The sequence below is a fragment of the Leptodactylus fuscus genome, chromosome 2 (genome assembly GCF_031893055.1).
Source record: "Leptodactylus fuscus isolate aLepFus1 chromosome 2, aLepFus1.hap2, whole genome shotgun sequence".
Lineage (NCBI taxonomy): Eukaryota > Metazoa > Chordata > Amphibia > Anura > Leptodactylidae > Leptodactylus > Leptodactylus fuscus.
Window position 1 is genome coordinate 277,949,277 of NC_134266.1, and position 21,346 is coordinate 277,970,622.

The 21,346-nt window shown below is 56.0% G+C and overlaps 1 protein-coding gene across 1 annotated transcript; it reads left to right on the forward strand.

Annotated features, from left to right (window-relative positions):
• The first annotated feature begins 546 nt into the window (after positions 1 to 546).
• LOC142196113 (uncharacterized) lies at positions 547 to 20,941 on the forward strand. The gene is made up of 5 exons (XM_075266328.1): positions 547 to 998; positions 10,258 to 10,695; positions 10,770 to 10,999; positions 11,277 to 14,888; positions 20,719 to 20,941. The coding sequence occupies exons 2-4, from the start codon at positions 10,322 to 10,324 to the stop codon at positions 14,885 to 14,887; spliced, it is 4,215 nt and encodes a 1,404-aa protein (XP_075122429.1). The 5' UTR covers positions 547 to 998; positions 10,258 to 10,321; the 3' UTR covers position 14,888; positions 20,719 to 20,941.
• Positions 20,942 to 21,346: the final 405 nt, after the last annotated feature.

Below are 21,346 nucleotides of genomic sequence, written 5' to 3' on the forward strand. Positions count from 1 at the left end.
GATACAGTCATCTAGGCAGTGTATCTAATCCTATCCTGTTTGATACAATCAGCCAGGCAGTGTATCTAATCCTCACCTGTGTGATACAGTCAGCGTATCTAATCCTGTCTTGAGTGATACAGTCAGCTAGGCAGTGTATCTAATCTTCTCCTGTGTGATACAATCAGCGTATCTAATCCTCTCCTATGTGATACAGTCATCTAGGCAGTGTATCTAATCCTATCCTGTTTTATAGAGTCAGTCAGGCAGTGTATCTAATCCTCACCTGTGTGATACAGTCATCTAGGCAGTGTATCTAATCCTATCCTGAGTGATACTTCGTGTCTCCTGCAGTGTTTACAGTTAGTGGATACAATGTATCACAGGAAGAGACAGCAGTTGTGGCCTGGAATGCTGGGAATGAGCGGGTACAGCGCCGAGCACATCACAGGGGGCAGAGCCGGGTGTGCAGGAATGAGAGGCGGAACCTGCTGTCACCCCCGGGCACAGAGACTGCTGGAGGAAGTGAGCAGAGAGTGCAGGGAGACAGGATAGTGCAGAGAGAGAAGAGAGTGAGAAGAGAGTGCAGGGAGAGAAGAGAGGAGAAAGATTGCAAAAAGAGGAGTGTGAGAAGAGACTGCAGGGAGAAAGGAGAGTGAGAAGAGACTGCAGAGAAAGAAGAGAGTGCAGAGAAAGAGGAGTGTGAGAAGAGAGTGCAGGGAGAGAAGAGAGTGCAAAGAAAGAAGAGTGTGAGAAGAGAGTAAAGGACAGAGTGGTGAGCATGAGCAGAGAGCGCAGTAGAGACAACCTAAAGGTGTGTTGTGAGAGCTGAGAGTGCAGAGTCAGCTGTGTCAGTGAAGAACAGACAACCAAGTGGACAGCACATGTGGAGAGACTTCATAGGAAGTGGATACTGAAAGCTGGAGCCATGGAGAGACAGCTGCTCCGAGAAGAAGAGACTGCAACCTGTACAGTGTGACCAGCAGAGAGTGCAGAGGATGTGACCGCAGCGCACACAGGTGACAGCCCTAATACTTCATGTACTTTCCTTACTACTCAAATCTTATATCTGTACTGCACACCCCAACCATGAAGACCCTGCGCCCCTATAACTGCTACACCCCAGTCATGAAGACCCTGCACCCCTATAACTGCTACACCCCAACCATGAAGACCCTGCACCCCTATAACTGCTACACCCCAACCATGAAGACCCTGCACCCCTATAACTGCTACACCCCAACCATGAAGACCCTGCACCCCTATAACTGCTACACCCCAACCATGAGGACCCTGCGCCCCTATACCTGTAACACCCCAACCATGAGGACCCTGCGCCCCTATACCTGCTACACCCCAGCCATGAGGACCCTGCACCCCTATAACTGCTACACCCCAACCATGAAGACCCTGCACCCCTATACCTGTAACACCCCAGCCATGAGGACCCTGCGCCCCTATACCTGCTACACCCCAGCCATGAGGACCCTGCACCCCTATACCTGTAACACCCCAGCCATGAGGACCCTGCACCCCTATACCTGCTACACCCCTGCCATGAAGACCCTGCACCCCTATACCTGCAACACTAGCCATGTGGACCCTGCACCCCTATACCTGCTACTCCCCAGCCATGTGGACCCTGCACCCCTATACCTGCTACTCCCCAGCCATGAAGACTCTGCACCCCTATACCTGTAACACCCCAGCCATGAAGACCCTGCACTCCTATACCTGCTGCACCCCAGCCATGAGGACCCTGAGCCCCTATACCTGCTACACCCCAGCCATGAAGTCCCTGAGCCCCTATACCTGCTACACCCCAGCCATGAGGACCCTGCACCCCTATACCTGCTACACCCCTGCCATGAGGACCCTGTGCCCCTATACCTGCTACACCCCTGCCATGAGGACCCTGCACCCCTATACCTGCTACACCCCAGCCATGAGGACCCTGCACCCCTATACCTGCTACACCCCAGCCATGAGGACCCTGCACCCCTATACCTGCTACACCCCTGCCATGAGGACCCTGTGCCCCTATACCTGCTACACCCCAGCCATGAGGACCCTGCACCCCTATACCTGCTACACCCCTGCCATGAGGACCCTGCACCCCTATACCTGCTACACCCCTGCCATGAGGACCCTGTGCCCCTATACCTGCTGCACCCCAGCCATGAGGACCCTGAGCCCCTATACCTGTAACACCCCAGCCATGAAGACCCTGCACCCCTATACCTGCTACACCCCTGCCATGAGGACCCTGTGCCCCTATACCTGCTGCACCCCAGCCATGAGGACCCTGAGCCCCTATACCTGTAACACCCCAGCCATGAGGACCCTGCACCCCTATACCTGTAACACCCCAGCCATGAGGACCCTGAGCCCCTATACCTGTAACACCCCAGCCATGAAGACCCTGCACCCCTATACCTGCTACACCCCTGCCATGAAGACCCTGCACCCCTATACCTGCTACACCCCTGCCATGAGGACCCTGTGCCCCTATACCTGCTGCACCCCAGCCATGAGGACCCTGAGCCCCTATACCTGTAACACCCCAGCCATGAGGACCCTGAGCCCCTATACCTGCTACACCCCAGTCATGAAGACCCCTATTCCTGTTATGTATACCCTGTTCACTGCACCCCTATACCAGACTTCTCTACCTACTGTTAGATGCCTTTTCTCTGTATCCCTGACCTCACTGCTTGTCTATGGCAGCAGCTCCCCTCACCTGCTGGGTCTCCCCTCACCCACCGGCTCTGCCCCGCTCCCCTCACCTGCTGGGTCTCCCCTCACCCGCCGGCTCTACCCCGCTCCCCTCACCTGCTGGGTCTCCCCTCACCCGCCGGCTCTGCCCCGCTCCCCTCACCTGCTGGGTCTCCCCTCACCCGCCGGCTCTACCCCGCTCCCCTCACCTGCTGGGTCTCCCCTCACCCACCGGCTCTACCCCGCTCCCCTCACCTGCTGGGTCTCCCCTCACCCGCCGGCTCTGCCCCGCTCCCCTCACCTGCTGGGTCTCCCCTCACCCGCCGGCTCTACCCCGCTCCCCTCACCTGCTGGGTCTCCCCTCACCCACCGGCTCTACCCCGCTCCCCTCACCTGCTGGGTCTCCCCTCACCCGCCGGCTCTACCCCGCTCCCCTCACCTGCTGGGTCTCCCCTCACCCGCCGGCTCTACCCCGCTCCCCTCACCTGCTGGGTCTCCCCTCACCCACCGGCTCTGCCCCGCTCCCCTCACCTGCTGGGTCTCCCCTCACCCGCCGGCTCTGCCCCGCTCCCCTCACCTGCTGGGTCTCCCCTCACCCGCCGGCTCTACCCCGCTCCCCTCACCTGCTGGGTCTCCCCTCACCCGCCGGCTCTGCCCCGCTCCCCTCACCTGCTGGGTCTCCCCTCACCCGCCGGCTCTACCCCGCTCCCCTCACCTGCTGGGTCTCCCCTCACCCGCCGGCTCTGCCCCGCTCCCCTCACCTGCTGGGTCTCCCCTCACCCGCCGGCTCTACCCCGCTCCCCTATCTGAACAGGTCCCATCATGTCTGTCCTGTGTGTGACCTCAGAGGTGACTGACACCATCTGCAGGAGCCTGAACCTCATATATCAGTCACCTGGCCTGTGTTTAGAAGATACCCCCCCTCCATAAATGAGCTCTCTGCTGTCTCAGGACCCCTCCTCTATTCTGTCGCTCTCCCACTTATTTTTCCCTTTATATCTCACTCCAGACTTCTCTTTCCTCTTGTCTCTCTGGGCTGCTCTTATATATTTTGCTGTTACTGTCTCTATAGACTGCTCTCTAGGGCTCTATCTACTTCTGTATTTTAGGGGTTCTCTCCCACTCTTTCATTTTCTCTCTCTGAGATTCCTTCTTCTCCCATCTCTTTGGTCTGCTGTCTCTCTGTACTATTGACTGTTCTCTTCCTTCTTGTCTATCTCTGGACTGTGTCTTACTCCTAACACTCTTTCTCCGCCTGCCTCATTCTGGGTTGTTCTATCTCTCTGTCCTCCTCTTTCTGTCTCTGGGCCGCTCTGTCTCTTCTCCTGTCTCTCTCTCTCTGGGCCGCTCTCTCTCTTCTCCTGTCTCTCTCTCTCTGGGTCGCTCTCTCTCTTCGCCATTCTCTCTGTGCCGCTCTCTCTTTTCTCCTCTCTCTCTCTGGGCCACTCTCTCTCTTCTCCTCTCTCTCTGGGCCGCTCTTTCTCTTCTTCTCTCTCTCTCTCTGGGTCGCTCTCTCTTCTTCTCTCTCTCTCTCTGGGCCGCTCTCTCTCTTCTCCTCTCTCTCTCTCTGGCCTGCTTTCTCTCTTTTCCTCTCTCTCTGGCCCGCTCTCTCTCTGGGTCGCTCTCTCTCTTCTCCTCTCTCTGGGTCGTTCTCTCTCTTCTCCTCTCTCTCTTCCCCTCTCTCTCTCTGGGCCGCTCTCTCTCTCTCCTCTCTCTCTGGGCCGCTCTCTCTCTTCTCCTCTCTCTGGGTCGTTCTCTCTCTTCTCCTCTCTCTTCTCCTCTCTCTCTCTGGCCCGCTCTCTCTTCTCCTCTCTCTGGGCCGCTCCCTGTTCTCTCTCTCTCTCTGGCCTGCTCTCTCTGGGTCGCTCTCTCTCTTCTCCTCTCGCTCTCTGGGTCGCTCTCTCTCTGGGCCACTCTCTCTCTTCTCCTCTCTCTCTCTGGCCCGCTCTCTCTCTTCCCCTCTCTCTCTCTGGGCCGCTCTCTCTCTTCTCTCTCTCTGGGCCGCTCTGTCTCTTTTCCTCTCTCTCTTCGCCTCTCTCTCTCTGGGCTGCTCTCTCTCTTCTCCTCTCTCTCTCTCTCTCTTCTCCTCTCTCTCTCTCTCTCTCTCTCTCTCTCCGGGCCACTCTCTCTCTTCTCCTCTCTCTCTCTTCTCCTCTCTCTGGGTCACTCTCTCTCTTCTCCTCTCTCTCTCTCTCTCTCTCTTCTCCTCTCTCTCTCTGGGCCGCTCTCTCTCTTCTCCTCTCTCTCTTCGCCTCTCTCTCTCTGGGCTGCTCTCTCTCTTCGCCTCTCTCTCTCTGGGCTGCTCTCTCTCTTCTCCCCTCTCTCTCTCCAGGCCGCTCTCTCTCTTCTCCCCTCTCTCTCTCCGGGCCACTCTCTCTCTTCTCCTCTCTCTCTCTTCTTCTCTCTCTGGGTCGCTCTCTCTCTACTCCTCTCTCTCTCTGGGCCGCTCTCTCTCTTCTCCTCTCTCTCTCTTCTCCTCTCTCTGGGTCGCTCTCTCTCTACTCCTCTCTCTCTCTGGGCCGCTCTCTCTCTTCTCCTCTCTCTCTCTGGGCCGCTCTCTCTCTTCTCCTCTCTCTCTCTGGGCCGCTCTCTCTCTTCTCCTCTCTCTCTGGGCCGCTCTCTCTCTTCTCCTCTCTCTCTCTCTGGGCCGCTCTCTCTCTTCTCCTCTCTCTCTCTCTGGGCCACTCTCTCTCTTCTCCTCTCTCTCTCTGGGCCGCTCTTTCTCTTCTTCTCTCTCTCTCTGGGTCGCTCTCTCTTCTTCTCTCTCTCTCTCTGGGCCGCTCTCTCTCTTCTCCTCTCTCTCTCTCTGGCCTGCTTTCTCTCTTTTCCTCTCTCTCTGGCCCGCTCTCTCTCTGGGTCGCTCTCTCTCTTCTCCTCTCTCTGGGTCGTTCTCTCTCTTCTCTCTCTCTTCCCCTCTCTCTCTCTGGGCCGCTCTCTCTCTCTCCTCTCTCTCTGGGCCGCTCTCTCTCTTCTCCTCTCTCTGGGTCGTTCTCTCTCTTCTCCTCTCTCTTCTCCTCTCTCTCTCTGGCCCGCTCTCTCTTCTCCTCTCTCTGGGCCGCTCCCTGTTCTCTCTCTCTCTCTGGCCTGCTCTCTCTGGGTCGCTCTCTCTCTTCTCCTCTCGCTCTCTGGGTCGCTCTCTCTCTGGGCCACTCTCTCTCTTCTCCTCTCTCTCTCTGGCCCGCTCTCTCTCTTCCCCTCTCTCTCTCTGGGCCGCTCTCTCTCTTCTCTCTCTCTGGGCCGCTCTGTCTCTTTTCCTCTCTCTCTTCGCCTCTCTCTCTCTGGGCTGCTCTCTCTCTTCTCCTCTCTCTCTCTCTTCTCCTCTCTCTCTCTCTCTCCGGGCCACTCTCTCTCTTCTCCTCTCTCTCTCTTCTCCTCTCTCTCTCTTCTCCTCTCTCTGGGTCACTCTCTCTCTTCTCCTCTCTCTCTCTCTCTCTTCTCCTCTCTCTCTCTGGGCCGCTCTCTCTCTTCTTCTCTCTCTCTTCGCCTCTCTCTCTCTGGGCTGCTCTCTCTCTTCGCCTCTCTCTCTCTGGGCTGCTCTCTCTCTTCTCCCCTCTCTCTCTCCAGGCCGCTCTCTCTCTTCTCCCCTCTCTCTCTCCGGGCCACTCTCTCTCTTCTCCTCTCTCTCTCTTCTTCTCTCTCTTCTCCTCTCTCTCTCTTCTCCTCTCTCTGGGTCGCTCTCTCTCTACTCCTCTCTCTCTCTGGGCCGCTCTCTCTCTTCTCCTCTCTCTCTCTGGGCCGCTCTCTCTCTTCTCCTCTCTCTCTCTGGGCCGCTCTCTCTCTTCTCCTCTCTCTCTCTCTGGGCCGCTCTCTCTCTTCTCCTCTCTCTCTCTCTGGGCCACTCTCTCTCTTCTCCTCTCTCTCTCTGGGCCGCTCTCTCTCTTCTCCTCTCTCTCTCTGGGCCGCTCTCTCTCTTCTCCTCTCTCTCTCTGGGCCGCTCTCTCTCTTCTCCTCTCTCTCTCTGGGCCGCTCTCTCTTCTTCTCTCTCTCTCTGGGCCACTCTCTCTCTTCTCCTCTCTCTCTCTGGGCCACTCTCTCTCTTCTCCTCTTTCTCTTCCCCTATCTCTCTCTGGGCCGCTCTCTCTCTCTTCTCCTCTCTCTCTCTGGGCCGCTCTCTCTCTTCTCTCTCTCTTCTCCTCTTGCTCTCTGGGTCGCTCTCTCTCTGGGCTGCTCTCTCTCTTCTCCTCTCTCTCTGGGCCGCTCTCTCTCTTCTCCTCTCTCTCTCTGGGCCGCTCTCTCTCTGGGCCGCTCTCTCTCTTCTTCTCTCTCTCTCTGGGCCACTCTCTCTCTTCTCCTCTCTCTCTCTGGGTCGCTCTCTATCTTCTCCTCTCTCCCTGGGCCGCTCTCTCTCTCTTCTCCTCTCTCTCTGGGCCGCTCTCTCTCTTCTCCTCTCTCTCTCTGGGCCGCTCTCTCTTCTCCTATTTCTCTCTGGGCCGCTATCTCTCTTCTCCCCTCTCTCTGGGCTGCTCTCTCTCTTCTCCCCTCTCTCTGGGCCGCTCTCTCTCTTCTCCTCTCTCTCTTCGCCTCTCTCTCTCTGGGCTGCTCTCTCTCTTCGCCTCTCTCTCTCTGGGCTGCTCTCTCTCTTCTCCCCTCTCTCTCTCCAGGCCGCTCTCTCTCTTCTCCCCTCTCTCTCTCCGGGCCACTCTCTCTCTTCTCCTCTCTCTCTCTTCTTCTCTCTCTTCTCCTCTCTCTCTCTTCTCCTCTCTCTGGGTCGCTCTCTCTCTACTCCTCTCTCTCTCTGGGCCGCTCTCTCTCTTCTCCTCTCTCTCTCTGGGCCGCTATCTCTCTTCTCCTCTCTCTCTCTGGCCGCTCTCTCTCTTCTCCTCTCTCTCTCTGGGCCGCTCTCTCTCTTCTCCTCTCTCTCTCTCTGGGCCGCTCTCTCTCTTCTCCTCTCTCTCTCTCTGGGCCATCTCTCTCTTCTTCTCCTCTCTCTCTCTGGGCCGCTCTCTCTCTTCTCCTCTCTCTCTCTGGGCCGCTCTCTCTCTTCTCCTCTCTCTCTCTGGGCCACTCTCTCTCTTCTCCTCTCTCTCTCTGGGTTGCTCTCTATCTTCTCCTCTCTCCCTGGGCCGCTCTCTCTCTCTTCTCCTCTCTCTCTTGGGCCGCTCTCTCTTCTCCTCTCTCTCTCTGGCCGCTCTCTCTTCTCCCTATTTCTCTCTGGGCCGCTATCTCTCTTCTCCCCTCTCTCTGGCCGCTCTCTCTCTTCTCCCCTCTCTCTAGCCCGCTCTCTCTCTTCTCCTCTCTCTCTGGGCCGCTCTCTCTCTTCTCCTCTCTCTCTCTTCCCCTCTCTCTCTGGGCCGTTCTCTCTCTTCTCCTCTCTCTCTCTCTCTGGGCCGCTCTCTCTCTTCTCCTCTCTCTCTGGGACGCTCTCTCTCTTCTCCTCTCTCTCTGGCCCGCTCTCTCTCTTCCGCTCTCTCTCTCTGGACCGCCCTCTCTTCTCTCTCTCTGGGCCGCTCTCTCTCTTCTCCTCTCTCTCTCTCTCTGGGTTGCTCTCTCTCTCTTCTCCTCTCTCTCTCTTCTCCTCTCTCTCTGGGTCTCTCTCTTCTCCTCTCTCTCTGGGTCTCTCTCTCTCTTCTCCTCGCTCTCTCTCTGGGTCTCTCTCTCTCTTCTCCTCTCTCTGGGTCTCTCTCTCTCTTCTCCTCTCTCTCTGGGTCTCTCTCTTCTCCTCTCTCTCTGGGTCTCTCTCTCTCTCTCTCCTCTTTCTCTCTCTGGGTCGCTCTCTCTTCTCCTCTCTCTCTGGGCCACTCTCTCTCTTCTCCTCTCTCTTTCTGGGCAGCTCTCTCTTCTCCCCTCTCTCTGGGCCGCTCTCTCTCTGGCCCGCTCTCTCTCTTCCCCTCTCTCTCTGGGCCGCTCTCTCTCTTCTCCGCTCTCTCTCTGGGCCGCTCTCTCTCTTCTCCTCTCTCTCTCTGGGCCTCTCTCTCTTCTCTCTCTCTCTGGGTCGCTCTCTCTCTTCTCCTCTCTCTCTCTCTGGGCCGCTCTCTCTCTTCTCCTCTCTCTCTCTGGGTCGCTCTCTCTCTGGGCCGCTCTCTTCTCCTCTCTCTCTCTGGGCCACTCTTTCTCTTTTCCTCTCTCTCTCTCTCTGGGTCGCTCTCTCTCTTCTCCTCTCTCTCTGGGTCACTCTCTCTCTTCTCCTCTCTCTGTGGGACGCTGTCTCTCTTCTCCTCTCTCTTTGGGACGCTCTCTCTCTTCTCCTCTCTCTCTGGGTTGCTCTCTCTCTTCTCCTCTCTCTGGGCCGCTCTCTCTCTTCTCCTCTCTCTCTGGGTCGCTCTCTCTCTCTTCTCCTCTCTCTCTGGGCCGCTCTCTCTCTTCTCCTCTCTCTCTGGGCCGCTCTCTCTCTTCTCCTCTCTCTGGGCCGCTCTCTCTCTTCTCCTCTCTCTCTGGGTCGCTCTATCTCTCTTCTCCTCTCTCTCTGGGTCGCTCTCTCTCTTCTCCTCTCTCTGGGTCGCTGTCTCTCTTCTCCTCTCTCTCTCTGGGCCGCTGTCTCTCTCTTCTTCTCACTCTCTGGGCCGCTCTCTCTCTTCTCCTCTCTCTGGGCCCCTCTCTCTCTTCTCCTCTCTCTCTGGGCCGCTCTCTCTCTTCTCCCCTCTCTCTGGGTCGCTCTCTCTCTTCTCCTCTCTCTCTGGGCCGCTCTCTCTCTTCTCCTCTCTCTCTTCTCTTCTCTCCCTCTTCTCCTCTCTCTCTGGCCCGCTCTCTCTTCTCCTCTCTCTGGGCCGCTCCCTCTTCTCTCTCTCTCTCTGGCCTGCTCTCTCTGGGCCGCTCTCTCTCTCTTCCTCTCTCTCTGGGCCGCTCTCTCTCTTCTCCTCTCTCTGGGCCGCTCTCTCTCTTCTCCTCTCTCTCTGGGTCGCTCTATCTCTCTTCTCCTCTCTCTCTGGGTCGCTCTCTCTCTTCTCCTCTCTCTGGGTCGCTGTCTCTCTTCTCCTCTCTCTCTCTGGGCCGCTGTCTCTCTCTTCTTCTCACTCTCTGGGCCGCTCTCTCTCTTCTCCTCTCTCTGGGCCGCTCTCTCTCTTCTCCTCTCTCTCTGGGCCGCTCTCTCTCTTCTCCCCCTCTCTCTGGGTCGCTCTCTCTCTTCTCCTCTCTCTCTGGGCCGCTCTCTCTCTTCTCCCCTCTCTCTGGGTCGCTCTCTCTCTTCTCCTCTCTCTGGGCCGCTCTCTCTCTTCTCCTCTCTCTCTGGGCCGCTCTCTCTCTTCTCCCCTCTCTCTGGGTCGCTCTCTCTCTTCTCCTCTCTCTCTGGGCCGCTCTCTCTCTTCTCCTCTCTTCTCTTCTCTTCTCTCCCTCTTCTCCTCTCTCTCTGGCCCGCTCTCTCTTCTCCTCTCTCTGGGCCGCTCCCTCTTCTCTCTCTCTCTCTGGCCTGCTCTCTCTGGGCTGCTCTCTCTCTTCTCCGCTCTCTCTGGCCGCTCTCTCTCTTCTCCGCTCTTTCTCTTCTTCTCTCTCTCTCCTCCCACCTTCCCCTTTCTCAGGGGCACTTTTTACCTCTTTCTTTCCTCCCGTCTGTCTTGGGAACTGTTCACATTGCTGCTGTTATTACACCTCCCGGTGTTCTTACTATTGTTCTCCTCGTCTTCCCCGCAGTGTTGTGTCCTCGCTGTCTCATCCCACTTGCCACCTCCATTATGTTCCCCGCACCCCCTGTGAGATGACATCCAATTACCTGCGAGGTCGTCCCTTCTATTGTCGGGAATGGGCCCTCCAGAGACTCCAGCACTGCCTGGAGGGACTGACTGGGACTCGGGTTCCCGGCATTCTTATTACTGGGGCCCCTGGTGCAGGAAAGACGGCCCTGTTTGCAGAGATCCTGTGGCCCACCTCCGAGGTCGGGAGGAATGCTAGACTCAGCTCTCGGGTTCTGGCGTACCACTTCTGCCAGGCGCACACGCACACCAGCCTAGACCCACATCACTTCATCCAGAACCTGGCACAGCAGCTACAGAAGAGCCCCCTGATCAGCGGCTACAAGGGGGCATCAGACAGCGCTCCCTGTAAGGGTGACCTGCACGAGATATTCAAGAGGTAAGGACCAATGGCCGGCGCTGTACAATAGACGCTCCGCAGGGGTTGGGTCACTGACAGTCTCTCTTTTGCAGGGCGGTCCTGACCCCGCTGGCGGAGCTGCCCCCGCCCTCGCAGAACCTCTTGCTCCTGGTAGACTCGGTGGATGAGATGTGCTGCTGTTGCCGGTCAGATGGTTTTTCTGGTGATTCTGGCTGTACCATTACTGAGCTGCTGGCCACGAACCACGAGCTGCTCCCGCCATGGCTGCTGCTGGTGTGCTCGGCACGGAGACAGAACAAGCCCGTCACCAGGATGTTCACAGGTGAGGCCGCTCCACCCATGAGGGTTATATTACCGCATCCACTGTCCATGTAACATGGTTGTCATATAGTTACCCACTTCCTATAGCTCAGGGTTGTCAGATAAAATCCCATCTTCCGTAGGTCAGTGATATTATGTATTAACTCTATAAAACTGAGTTGTCAGATATTGTCATAAGCCACATTTTACAGGTGAAGGTTGTCACGTATGAACATTTGAGTCTAAGTAGATCAATAAACGTGGGCCTACGAGTGACACTTTCCCTCTGTCCTCCGCAGGTTTCCGTAGACTGTGCTTGGATGATCTCCGCAAAGCTCACATTGTGCGTGACGTCCAGCAGTACATCTTGTGCCGCCTGGACTGCGAAACGGCCCTGCGGCAACACCTGACCCTGGACACCGCGGAGATGCTGAACCAACTGCACATAAAGAGTAACGGCTGCTTCCTGTTCCTGGAGCGTGTGCTGGACGGCGTCTCCGAAGGGTCCATCCTCCTACGAGAGATTCGGCACATCCCTGGCACATTGAACGGACTGTACTTATGGCTGTGCCAACGACTGTTCTCCGGCCGCCAGTTCTGCCTGGTGCGGACACTGCTGAACACCATCTTGGCCTCTCCAGTTCCTCTTTCTCCATCTCAGCTCCATAAGGCCGTGTGGACTAAACAGATGAAAGGGTGGAGCACAGAGGAGTTCAACAAGGTCCTGGCCTCCATCTCCATGCTGCTCCAGCCTCTTGACCAGGTCCAGGTGGTCCTCTTCCATCACAGCTTCTCAGAGTGGCTCCTGGATGTCAAGTACTGTACTCAGAAATACCTTTGTAACATTACGGAGGGTCATTTAATGCTCGCCATGAGCTTATCGACACGCGCACCAAACCTGAAACCAGCCGAGGTTGCCCAGTTGGCCAAACATCTCCTTCTGTCTGACATCCGGGGATTGGAGCCATGTCACTTAGCTCTATGGCTCCTGTGGTCAGAGGTTCCGGTGTCCGACTGCTTGGCCTCTAACGTCTCCTTAGAGTTGGAGGTCTTGCAGTTGCTCTTACTAGCCAGACCAAAAGTAGACGGAGACTCTGTAGTGGAGGACTCGAGTGCCCTGAAGAGAACCCTGGAACGAGGCATCTCCCTGGAGTTCCTGTTAGAGACAGGGGGTGGGCTGAACCAGAGGGACCGATCTGGAAGAACCCTGCTCGCCGCCGCGGCCCACGCCGGGAACCTCGATGCTGTTAAACTAATGCTTTCCAGAGGTGCCAATCTGGAGGCCACAGATGAAGACGGGCAAACTCCTTTGGGACTGGCTGCACATCAGGGACATTTATTGGTGGTAGAGCTTCTCCTTGAACATGGTGCCCGGCATGACCATAGTGACAGTCGTGGTTGGACCCCCCTACGAGCTGCAGCATGGGGAGGCCACACAGAGGTTGTAGATTCACTTCTTGCGTTTGGGGCTCAGCCAGACACCTCTGGTCCTGATGGACGTACCGCACTGAGGGCAGCAGCATGGGGTGGTCATGAGGGTCCTATTAAGGCTTTGATAAGGGCTGGAGCAGAGGTCGACCATGTTGATGTGGAGGGCCGCACTCCTCTCATGGCTGCTGCCTACATGGGTCATTGTACAGTCGCTGGAATATTACTGGAGTCGGGAGCTAATGTGAATAAATGTGATGTCGATGGACGTTCTGCCCTCGCCGTGGCGTGCCTGTGTGTGCCAACTGGCCAGAGACATCCACAACTGGTTTCTGTTTTGCTGGAACATGGGGCAGATCCAGAGTTGCAAGACAATGAAGGGTTAACACCACTACTGGTCGCTGCTTATGAGGGCCAAGAAGAAGTGGCAGAACTTCTTCTGGAAGCCGGTGCAAACCCGGACAGGTCGGGAAAAGACCAGATGACACCACTTTTGGCAGCTGCCTCGGGAGGACATGCTGAAACGGTGCGGGTGCTACTGCTGTGGGGGGCATCTACGGATGTCACTGACAAAGAGGGGAGGTCTGCTCTGCTCCTGGCAGCTGCAGCAGCTCGAGGTGAGGAGGCAGTGAGGGTCTTACTAAATAGGGGCTTGAACGAGAACCATCAGGACCACTTGGGGTGGACGGCCTTGCACTGGGCCGCTTGTGAAGGTCGGAGAAGCATTTGTCGTACTCTGGTAGATGGAGGCGCTAAAGTGGGGCTGAGAGACCAAGAAGGGTACACTCCCCTGCTCCTGGCCGCTGAAGAAGGGCACACCGGCTGCGTAGAACTACTGATAAACCGTGGCTTCCCGGTGAACCAGAGGGGCAGGGATGGAATGACGGCTTTGTGCTTCGCTGCTGTTGAAGGCCACAAGGCCACTGTGGAATTACTATTGAGAAAAGGCGCAAACCCTGATGTGAAGACCACCCAAGGGAAACCACTGCTGCACCTTGTGGCTCTACAAGGACTAACGGACATAGCTAAGGTTCTGTTGGAGCACGGTGCTGACCCTGAGACTAGGGACCCGGACGAACGCACGGCTTTGCATGCCTCCTGCTGGCAAGGGGACGTTGATATGACTCATCTTCTTCTGGAGGTGGGCAGGGCAAACGGCAATGCTTTTGACAAAGAAAATAGAACTCCATTACATTGTGCCGCATGGACTGGACAAGTCAATATCGCCCAACTTCTGATACAACATGGGGCCTTTACTGACGCACAGTGTTCCCAGGGAGCTACCCCTCTATGTATAGCAGCTCAGGAAGGACACATTGCAGTGGCCAGAGTGCTATTGGAGGAGGGGCATGCCAGCCCCTTCCATTCTGACCACTATGGACGCACCCCTATAAAAGTAGCAGCCAAAGGTGGGCACATAGCCATAGTTCATCTTCTAGAAGCCCATGGTGTTCCCTCCTATCAAGGACCAATGGTGACGGCTCCAGTAAAAGGCACCAGTGCAAATGAGCGAGCGGATGGTGGAGGTGACAGCTGGTCTACACTTTCACCAGTGTCGACAGGTAGCCGCTCACTCGACAACTCCCTGAAGAGCTCGACAGGGTCGGTGCTGACATCTTCAACTTACCATTCTCAGGCCACCGTAGCCATGGACAGCCTCACCTTTACCCAACAAGTTCAGCAGCACTCTCTTCCACGCAGCCGGTCTCGACAAGCTGTTGCCCTGTCAGGCATGGTTGGGTTCCCTGGCTTTCCTGGATCGGGGGGAGTAACAAATCCTGGCCTGCTGTCTGATAACTGGGAGCTGGTGACCAGATCTAACCAAAATCCACATTCTCCAGACAGAGAACTAAAGAGGAACGGCATACTTACCAACCCCAAATATGGGAGCCCAACGTACAGTCGCTTCAAGCCTGGTGATGGAGCGCACCCTATAGGTAACCCAAAGCCAAAGGACCACGACCAAAGTAAGAGCAGCAGCTCGGGATATTCCTCCAGTCATGCAGCCGGTGAAACCCATTGCAAAAAGATGATCAGCTCGCCAAAGAAAGTCAAAAACATCCAAGATCCAACATCCAAGTCATCTCCGGTGAGCAGGAGCCCTCTGCACTCTCCACAGAACTCTAATGATTCTGCACCTTTCTCCAAAAGACTTGTAGAGCCAGTGGATTCTCCCCAAAAAATGTCAAACCTAGTGACCTCAGCTAAGCACAAACAAGATCATGAGCCCTCTGCCAGGACCCCTGTGGACTTGGTGCACTGTGCTGGGAGATCAGGAGATGTCGTGCTCTCCCCGAGCAAGAAGAATCCTCTGAGCTCTCCAATGAAGGTAGAAGTGGACCCCTCCTCCCCGGGAAGGCAGAGCTCCCCCGTTATCTCCATCACCACCATGGACCCACAACTTCACCTCAAGCAGGCCATCAAGCTGCAGTTTGAAGGTCGCACGTGTGGATTCAACTACAGGAAGGAGACACCACTATGAGGTATGAGCTCCACTGATAAAATATGACATGTCCGCCCCCTTCTTCTGGATTGACAGGGTTCTCGCTTAGTGCCTCAATAGCCCAGAACGCCTTTTACACTTTGGTCATTGGTTTTCTAAATGAAAAATGAAGCGACTTCCTTCTGAATTGTCATTAAAATAGTTCTACCATATTTGCTGCTGTAAAGCCTGTGCAGCTTCTGTACCTAGCAGGCTGTGCGTATGATTGTGATGTAGATCGAGCATCACACTGATCTGGCCTGCCAACGTGTCACTGTGCTCACCTGCTGTCGGTCGGGTCACCCTGCTCACTTGCCCCAAGTCACTATGCTCACCTTCTGCTGTTTGGGTCTCTCTCCTCACTTGCAGTCAGTCGGGTCACCCTGCTCACTTGCTGTAATTCTTGTCATTCTGCTCGTCTGCAGTCGGTCAGGTCACTCTGCTCGCCTGCTGTCAGTCGGGTCACTCTGCTTGCTTTCTGTAATTCTTGTCATTCTGTTTGCCCGCTGTTGGTCTGGTCGCTCTGCTCGCCTGCAGTCGGTCGGGTCGCTCTGCTCACCTGCAGTCGGTCGTATCGCTCTGCTCGCCTGCAGTCGGTCGGGTCGCTCTGCTCGCCTGCAGTCGGTCGGGTCGCTCTGCTCGCCTGCAGTCGGTCGGGTCGCTCTGCTCGCCTGCAGTCGGTCGGGTCGCTCTGCTCGCCTGCAGTCGGTCGGGTCGCTCTGCTCGCCTGCAGTCGGTCGGGTCGCTCTGCTCACCTGCAGTCGGTCATATCGCTCTGCTCGCCTGCAGTCGGTCATATCGCTCTGCTCACCTGCAGTCGGTCATATCGCTCTGCTCACCTGCAGTCGGTCGGGTCGCTCTGCTCACCTGCAGTCGGTCGGGTCGCTCTGCTCACCTGCAGTCGGTCGGGTCGCTCTGCTCACCTGCAGTCGGTCATATCGCTCTGCTCACCTGCAGTCGGTCATATCGCTCTGCTCGCCTGCAGTCGGTCGTATCGCTCTGCTAACCTGCAGTCGGTCGGGTCGCTCTGCTCACCTGCAGTCGGTCGGGTCGCTCTGCTCACCTGCAGTCGGTCGGGTCGCTCTGCTCGCCTGCAGTCGGTCGGGTCGCTCTGCTCACCTGCAGTCGGTTGGGTCGCTCTGCTCGCCCACTCCCTTTTCTCAGTGTTAAAGGGTTGTCTAAATGAACAAAGGTTGGTGGAAAGTAAGATGAGCCCTGTTATACTGCTGTCATGTCTACCACTGACCACTGTAGTCAATCCCTCCTCGGTGCACCTCTGTCCCCTGCCGGTGCACCATTTACAATAGGGCAGGCTGAAATTCATCCTTGTCCCTTGTGACATCACCTGTAGGGGGAGAATAAGGGAACCTTCATACCCAGAAGAATGATCAGGTTTGTCAGTGTTTTAGTCTATGAGAGAATTAGGGAGAGGAGGGGAAGCGTCCAAGTCTTCAGGGAGGGGCAGATCACACAGCTTTACTGAGTGCAGACAGGGAGGACGACACATTGCAATCTGCCCAAGAGGGGAGATGACATAAGGAGAGGAGGAACCTTCCCGCACCCTGCCAGAGGAGGAGAGGACATCCATTATGTGCAGGCAGAAGAGGGAACCCAAGACAGACTCTGCAGGGGGAGATCACAGGCTATGGATCAGTGTGGGGAGAGGGGGCACCTGGGGAGGGGTACAGACAATCTCCCCCAATCTGCACAGATAGCAGCGGGCCTGCAGTCTTACTGGCTGGATCTTGTGCAGTTCTCCCCTCGGCTCCTCATGTTATTCCCACAATTCTTTCATCAGCTCCTTTGTGTGCGCAGAGCTGCGGTGTCGTCACAGGGGATTGTCAGCACTGCAGCTGCTTCCTGCCCTGTCACCTGCAGGCCTCGGACACACAGGAGGTTTGGGTGTTGTCACTTATCTCCAGCAGTTTCCTCCATAGCCTAGTTACCTGTAGGGGGCAGCAGTGGGGCAGATTTCTTCTGCGGACTCCTAGGAATCCTTCAGTTCTACAGCTTTGTATTACCAGACGGCACAGCAGGGGGCAGTAATGGCTCCCGATACCCCCTAATGCCCTGCCCGTCCTATGGAGCAGCCATGATTATGTATCAGATCACTGACATCTGGAGGCGCAGCAGCACAGAGTATTTCAGGAGAGTAGTGTGCTGATCATATAGAGGAGGTCACAGGGTGAGAGGTACATAGTGGGAGGAGCAGGGTCCCCAGCAGTACAGAGTATTTCAGGAGAGGAGGTCACAGGGAGAGAGGTACATAGTGGGATGAGCAGGGTCCCCAGCAGTACAGAGTATTTCAGGAGAGGAGGTCACAGGGTTACATAGTGGGAGGAGCAGGGTCCCCAGCAGTACAGAGTATTTCAGGAGAGGAGGTCACAGGGAGAGAGGTACATAGTGGGATGAGCAGGGTCCCCAGCAGTACAGAGTATTTCAGGAGAGGAGGTCACAGCGTGAGAGGTACGTAGTGGGATGAGCAGGGTCCCCAGCAGTACAGAGTATTTCAGGAGAGGAGGTCACAGCGTGAGAGGTACATAGTGGGAGGAGCAGGGTCCCCAGCAGTACAGAGTATTTCAGGAGAGGAGGTCACAGGGTTACATAGTGGGAGGAGCAGGGTCCCCAGCAGTACAGAGTATTTCAGGAGAGGAGGTCACAGGGTGAGAGGTACATAGTGGGAGGAGCAGGGTCCCCAGCAGTACAGAGTATTTCAGGAGAGGAGGTCACAGCGTGAGAGGTACATAGTGGGAGGAGCAGGGTCTCCAGCAGCACAGAGTATTTCAGGAGAGGAGGTCACAGGGAGAGAGGTACATAGTGGGAGGAGCAGGGTCCCCAGCAGTACAGAGTATTTCAGGAGAGGAGGTCACAGCGTGAGAGGTACATAGTGGGAGGAGCAGGGTCCCCAGCAGTACAGAGTATTTCAGGAGAGGAGGTCACAGCGTGAGAGGTACATAGTGGGAGGAGCAGGGTCCCCAGCAGTACAGAGTATTTCAGGAGAGGAGGTCACAGGGAGAGAGGTACATAGTGGGATGAGCAGGGTCCCCAGCAGTACAGAGTATTTCAGGAGAGGAGGTCACAGGGTTACATAGTGGGAGGAGCAGGGTCCCCAGCAGTACAGAGGATGTCAGGAGAGGAGGTCACAGGGAGAGAGGTACATAGTGGGATGAGCAGGGTCCCCAGCAGTACAGAGTATTTCAGGAGAGGAGGTCACAGCGTGAGAGGTACGTAGTGGGATGAGCAGGGTCCCCAGCAGTACAGAGTATTTCAGGAGAGGAGGTCACAGGGTGAGAGGTACATAGTGGGAGGAGCAGGGTCCCCAGCAGTACAGAGTATTTCAGGAGAGGAGGTCACAGGGTGAGAGGTACATAGTGGGAGGAGCAGGGTCTCCAGCAGTACAGAGTATTTCAGGAGAGGAGGTCACAGCGTGAGAAGTACATAGTGGGAGGAGCAGAGTCACAGCAACACAGAGTATTTCAGGAGAGGAGGTCACAGGGTGAGAGGTACATAGTGGGAGGAGCAGAGTCACAGCAACACAGAGTATTTCAGGAGTGGAGGTCACAGGGTGAGAGGTACATAGTGGGATGAGCAGGGTCCCCAGCAGTACAGAGTATTTCAGGAGAGGAGGTCACAGGGTGAGACGTACATAGTGGGAGGAGCAGGGTCCCCAGCAGTACAGAGTATTTCAGGAGAGGAGGTCACAGGGTGAGAGGTACATAGTGGGAGGAGCAGGGTCTCCAGCAGCACAGAGTATTTCAGGAGAGGAGGTCACAGGGTGAGAGGTACATAGTGGGAGGAGCAGGGTCTCCAGCAGTACAGAGTATTTCAGGAGTGGAGGTCACAGGGAGAGAGGTACATAGTGGGATGAGCAGGGTCCCCAGCAGTACAGAGTATTTCAGGAGTGGAGGTCACAGGGAGAGAGGTACATAGTGGGATGAGCAGGGTCCCCAGCAGTACAGAGTATTTCAGGAGAGGAGGTCACAGCGTGAGAGGTACATAGTGGGAGGAGCAGGGTCCCCAGCAACACAGAGTATTTCAGGAGAGGAGGTCACAGGGTTACATAGTGGGAGGAGCAGGGTCCCCAGCAGTACAGAGTATTTCAGGAGAGGAGGTCACAGCGTGAGAGGTACATAGTGGGAGGAGCAGGGTCCCCAGCAGTACAGAGTATTTCAGGAGAGGAGGTCACAGCGTGAGAGGTACATAGTGGGAGGAGCAGGGTCCCCAGCAGTACAGAGTATTTCAGGAGAGGAGGTCACAGGGTTACATAGTGGGAGGAGCAGGGTCCCCAGCAGTACAGAGTATTTCAGGAGAGGAGGTCACAGGGTGAGAGGTACATAGTGGGAGGAGCAGGGTCCCCAGCAGTACAGAGTATTTCAGGAGAGGAGGTCACAGCGTGAGAGGTACATAGTGGGAGGAGCAGGGTCTCCAGCAGCACAGAGTATTTCAGGAGAGGAGGTCACAGGGAGAGAGGTACATAGTGGGAGGAGCAGGGTCCCCAGCAGTACAGAGTATTTCAGGAGAGGAGGTCACAGGGAGAGAGGTACATAGTGGGAGGAGCAGGGTCCCCAGCAACACAGAGTATTTCAGGAGAGGAGGTCACAGGGTGAGAGGTACATAGTGGGAGGAGCAGGGTCCCCAGCAGTACAGAGTATTTCAGGAGAGGAGGTCACAGGGAGAGAGGTACATAGTGGGAGGAGCAGGGTCCCCAGCAGTACAGAGTATTTCAGGAGAGGAGGTCACAGGGTGAGAGGTACATAGTGGGAGGAGCAGGGTCCCCATCAGTACAGAGTATTTCAGGAGAGGAGGTCACAGGGTGAGAGGTACATAGTGGGAGGAGCAGGGTCCCCATCAGTACAGAGTATTTCAGGAGAGGAGGTCACAGGGTGAGAGGTACATAGTGGGAGGAGCAGGGTCCCCAGCAGTACAGAGTATTTCAGGAGAGGAGGTCACAGCGTGAGAGGTACATAGTGGGAGGAGCAGGGTCTCCAGCAGTACAGAGTATTTCAGGAGAGGAGGTCACAGGGTGAGAGGTACATAGTGGGAGGAGCAGGGTCTCCAGCAGCACAGAGTATTTCAGGAGTGGAGGTCACAGCGTGAGAGGTACATAGTGGGAGGAGCAGGGTCCCCAGCAGTACAGAGTATTTCAGGAGAGGAGGTCACAGGGTGAGAGGTACATAGTGGGAGGAGCAGGGTCCCCATCAGTACAGAGTATTTCAGGAGAGGAGGTCACAGGGTGAGAGGTACATAGTGGGAGGAGCAGGGTCCCCAGCAGTACAGAGTATTTCAGGAGAGGAGGTCACAGCGTGAGAGGTACATAGTGGGAGGAGCAGGGTCCCCAGCAGTACAGAGTATTTCAGGAGAGGAGGTCACAGCGTGAGAGGTACATAGTGGGAGGAGCAGGGTCCCCAGCAGTACAGAGTATTTCAGGAGAGGAGGTCACAGGGTGAGAGGTACATAGTGGGAGGAGCAGGGTCCCCAGCAGTACAGAGTATTTCAGGAGAGGAGGTCACAGGGTGAGAGGTACATAGTGGGAGGAGCAGGGTCTCCAGCAGCACAGAGTATTTCAGGAGAGGAGGTCACAGGGTGAGAGGTACATAGTGGGAGGAGCAGGGTCTCCAGCAGCACAGAGTATTTCAGGAGAGGAGGTCACAGCGTGAGAGGTACATAGTGGGAGGAGCAGGGTCCCCAGCAGTACAGAGTATTTCAGGAGAGGAGGTCACAGGGTGAGAGGTACATAGTGGGAGGAGCAGGGTCCCCAGCAGCACAGAGTATTTCAGCACATGTACATGCTTGTGGTGATGTTATGTCTCAGCTCTGTCATGTCCCTCTAGGTCTCGGCTGATGCCCCAGGAGATCGGTGGCCGCCAAGACGCAGAAGACTCTTTGTGCTCCTTATACTGACGCCGGACATCTTCGCCGTCACCTCCAGGCTGCGTATTCCTATTTCGTGTATGGAGGACGTATTTCTAGTATTTTCTATTGATTGTTCTGGCTACAGTGGGAGGAGCTGCTGTACACCCGTATCCCGCTGCAGACTCCCCAGATGGAGGACCCAGGGGGTCACTATTTTTGTTTACATTCACATTTATACATTAAATATATTTCCTGTGTTCGCTGTGCAATTTGTTATAAGAAGGGGCGGAGTCAGATCCTTGGGGGGCGGGTTTAGCTCCTCAGGGGTGGGGTCATCTGCCACTATACCATAGAATGGGTTCCAGAAGACCTCCATTAGTCACAGATGATTCGGGTGATAGTCGCCCTCCAGCGCTCGCCGCCATCATACACCGCAGAAACCCTACAACGACAGCACAGGATGAAGCCGCGACTCTGACTACATGAGGGCGTGTGTGTATTGATGCCTAAGTTTCCTCCGAAGTTTAACCCCTTAGACAATACTGATTACGAAGTGCTTAGAGGAGGCCCCTCTCTGACCCCCCCCCCCCCCCCAACAACGACCTC

Bases quoted from the DNA above. Each gene is read 5' to 3' on its own strand.
- LOC142196113 (XM_075266328.1), top strand. From the start codon at position 10,322: ATGACATCCAATTACCTGCGAGGTCGTCCCTTCTATTGTCGGGAATGG. The intron at 10,696-10,769 runs GTAAGGACCAAT...TCTCTTTTGCAG, and splicing joins CTGCACGAGATATTCAAGAG to GGCGGTCCTGACCCCGCTGG. The intron at 11,000-11,276 runs GTGAGGCCGCTC...TGTCCTCCGCAG, and splicing joins CGTCACCAGGATGTTCACAG to GTTTCCGTAGACTGTGCTTG.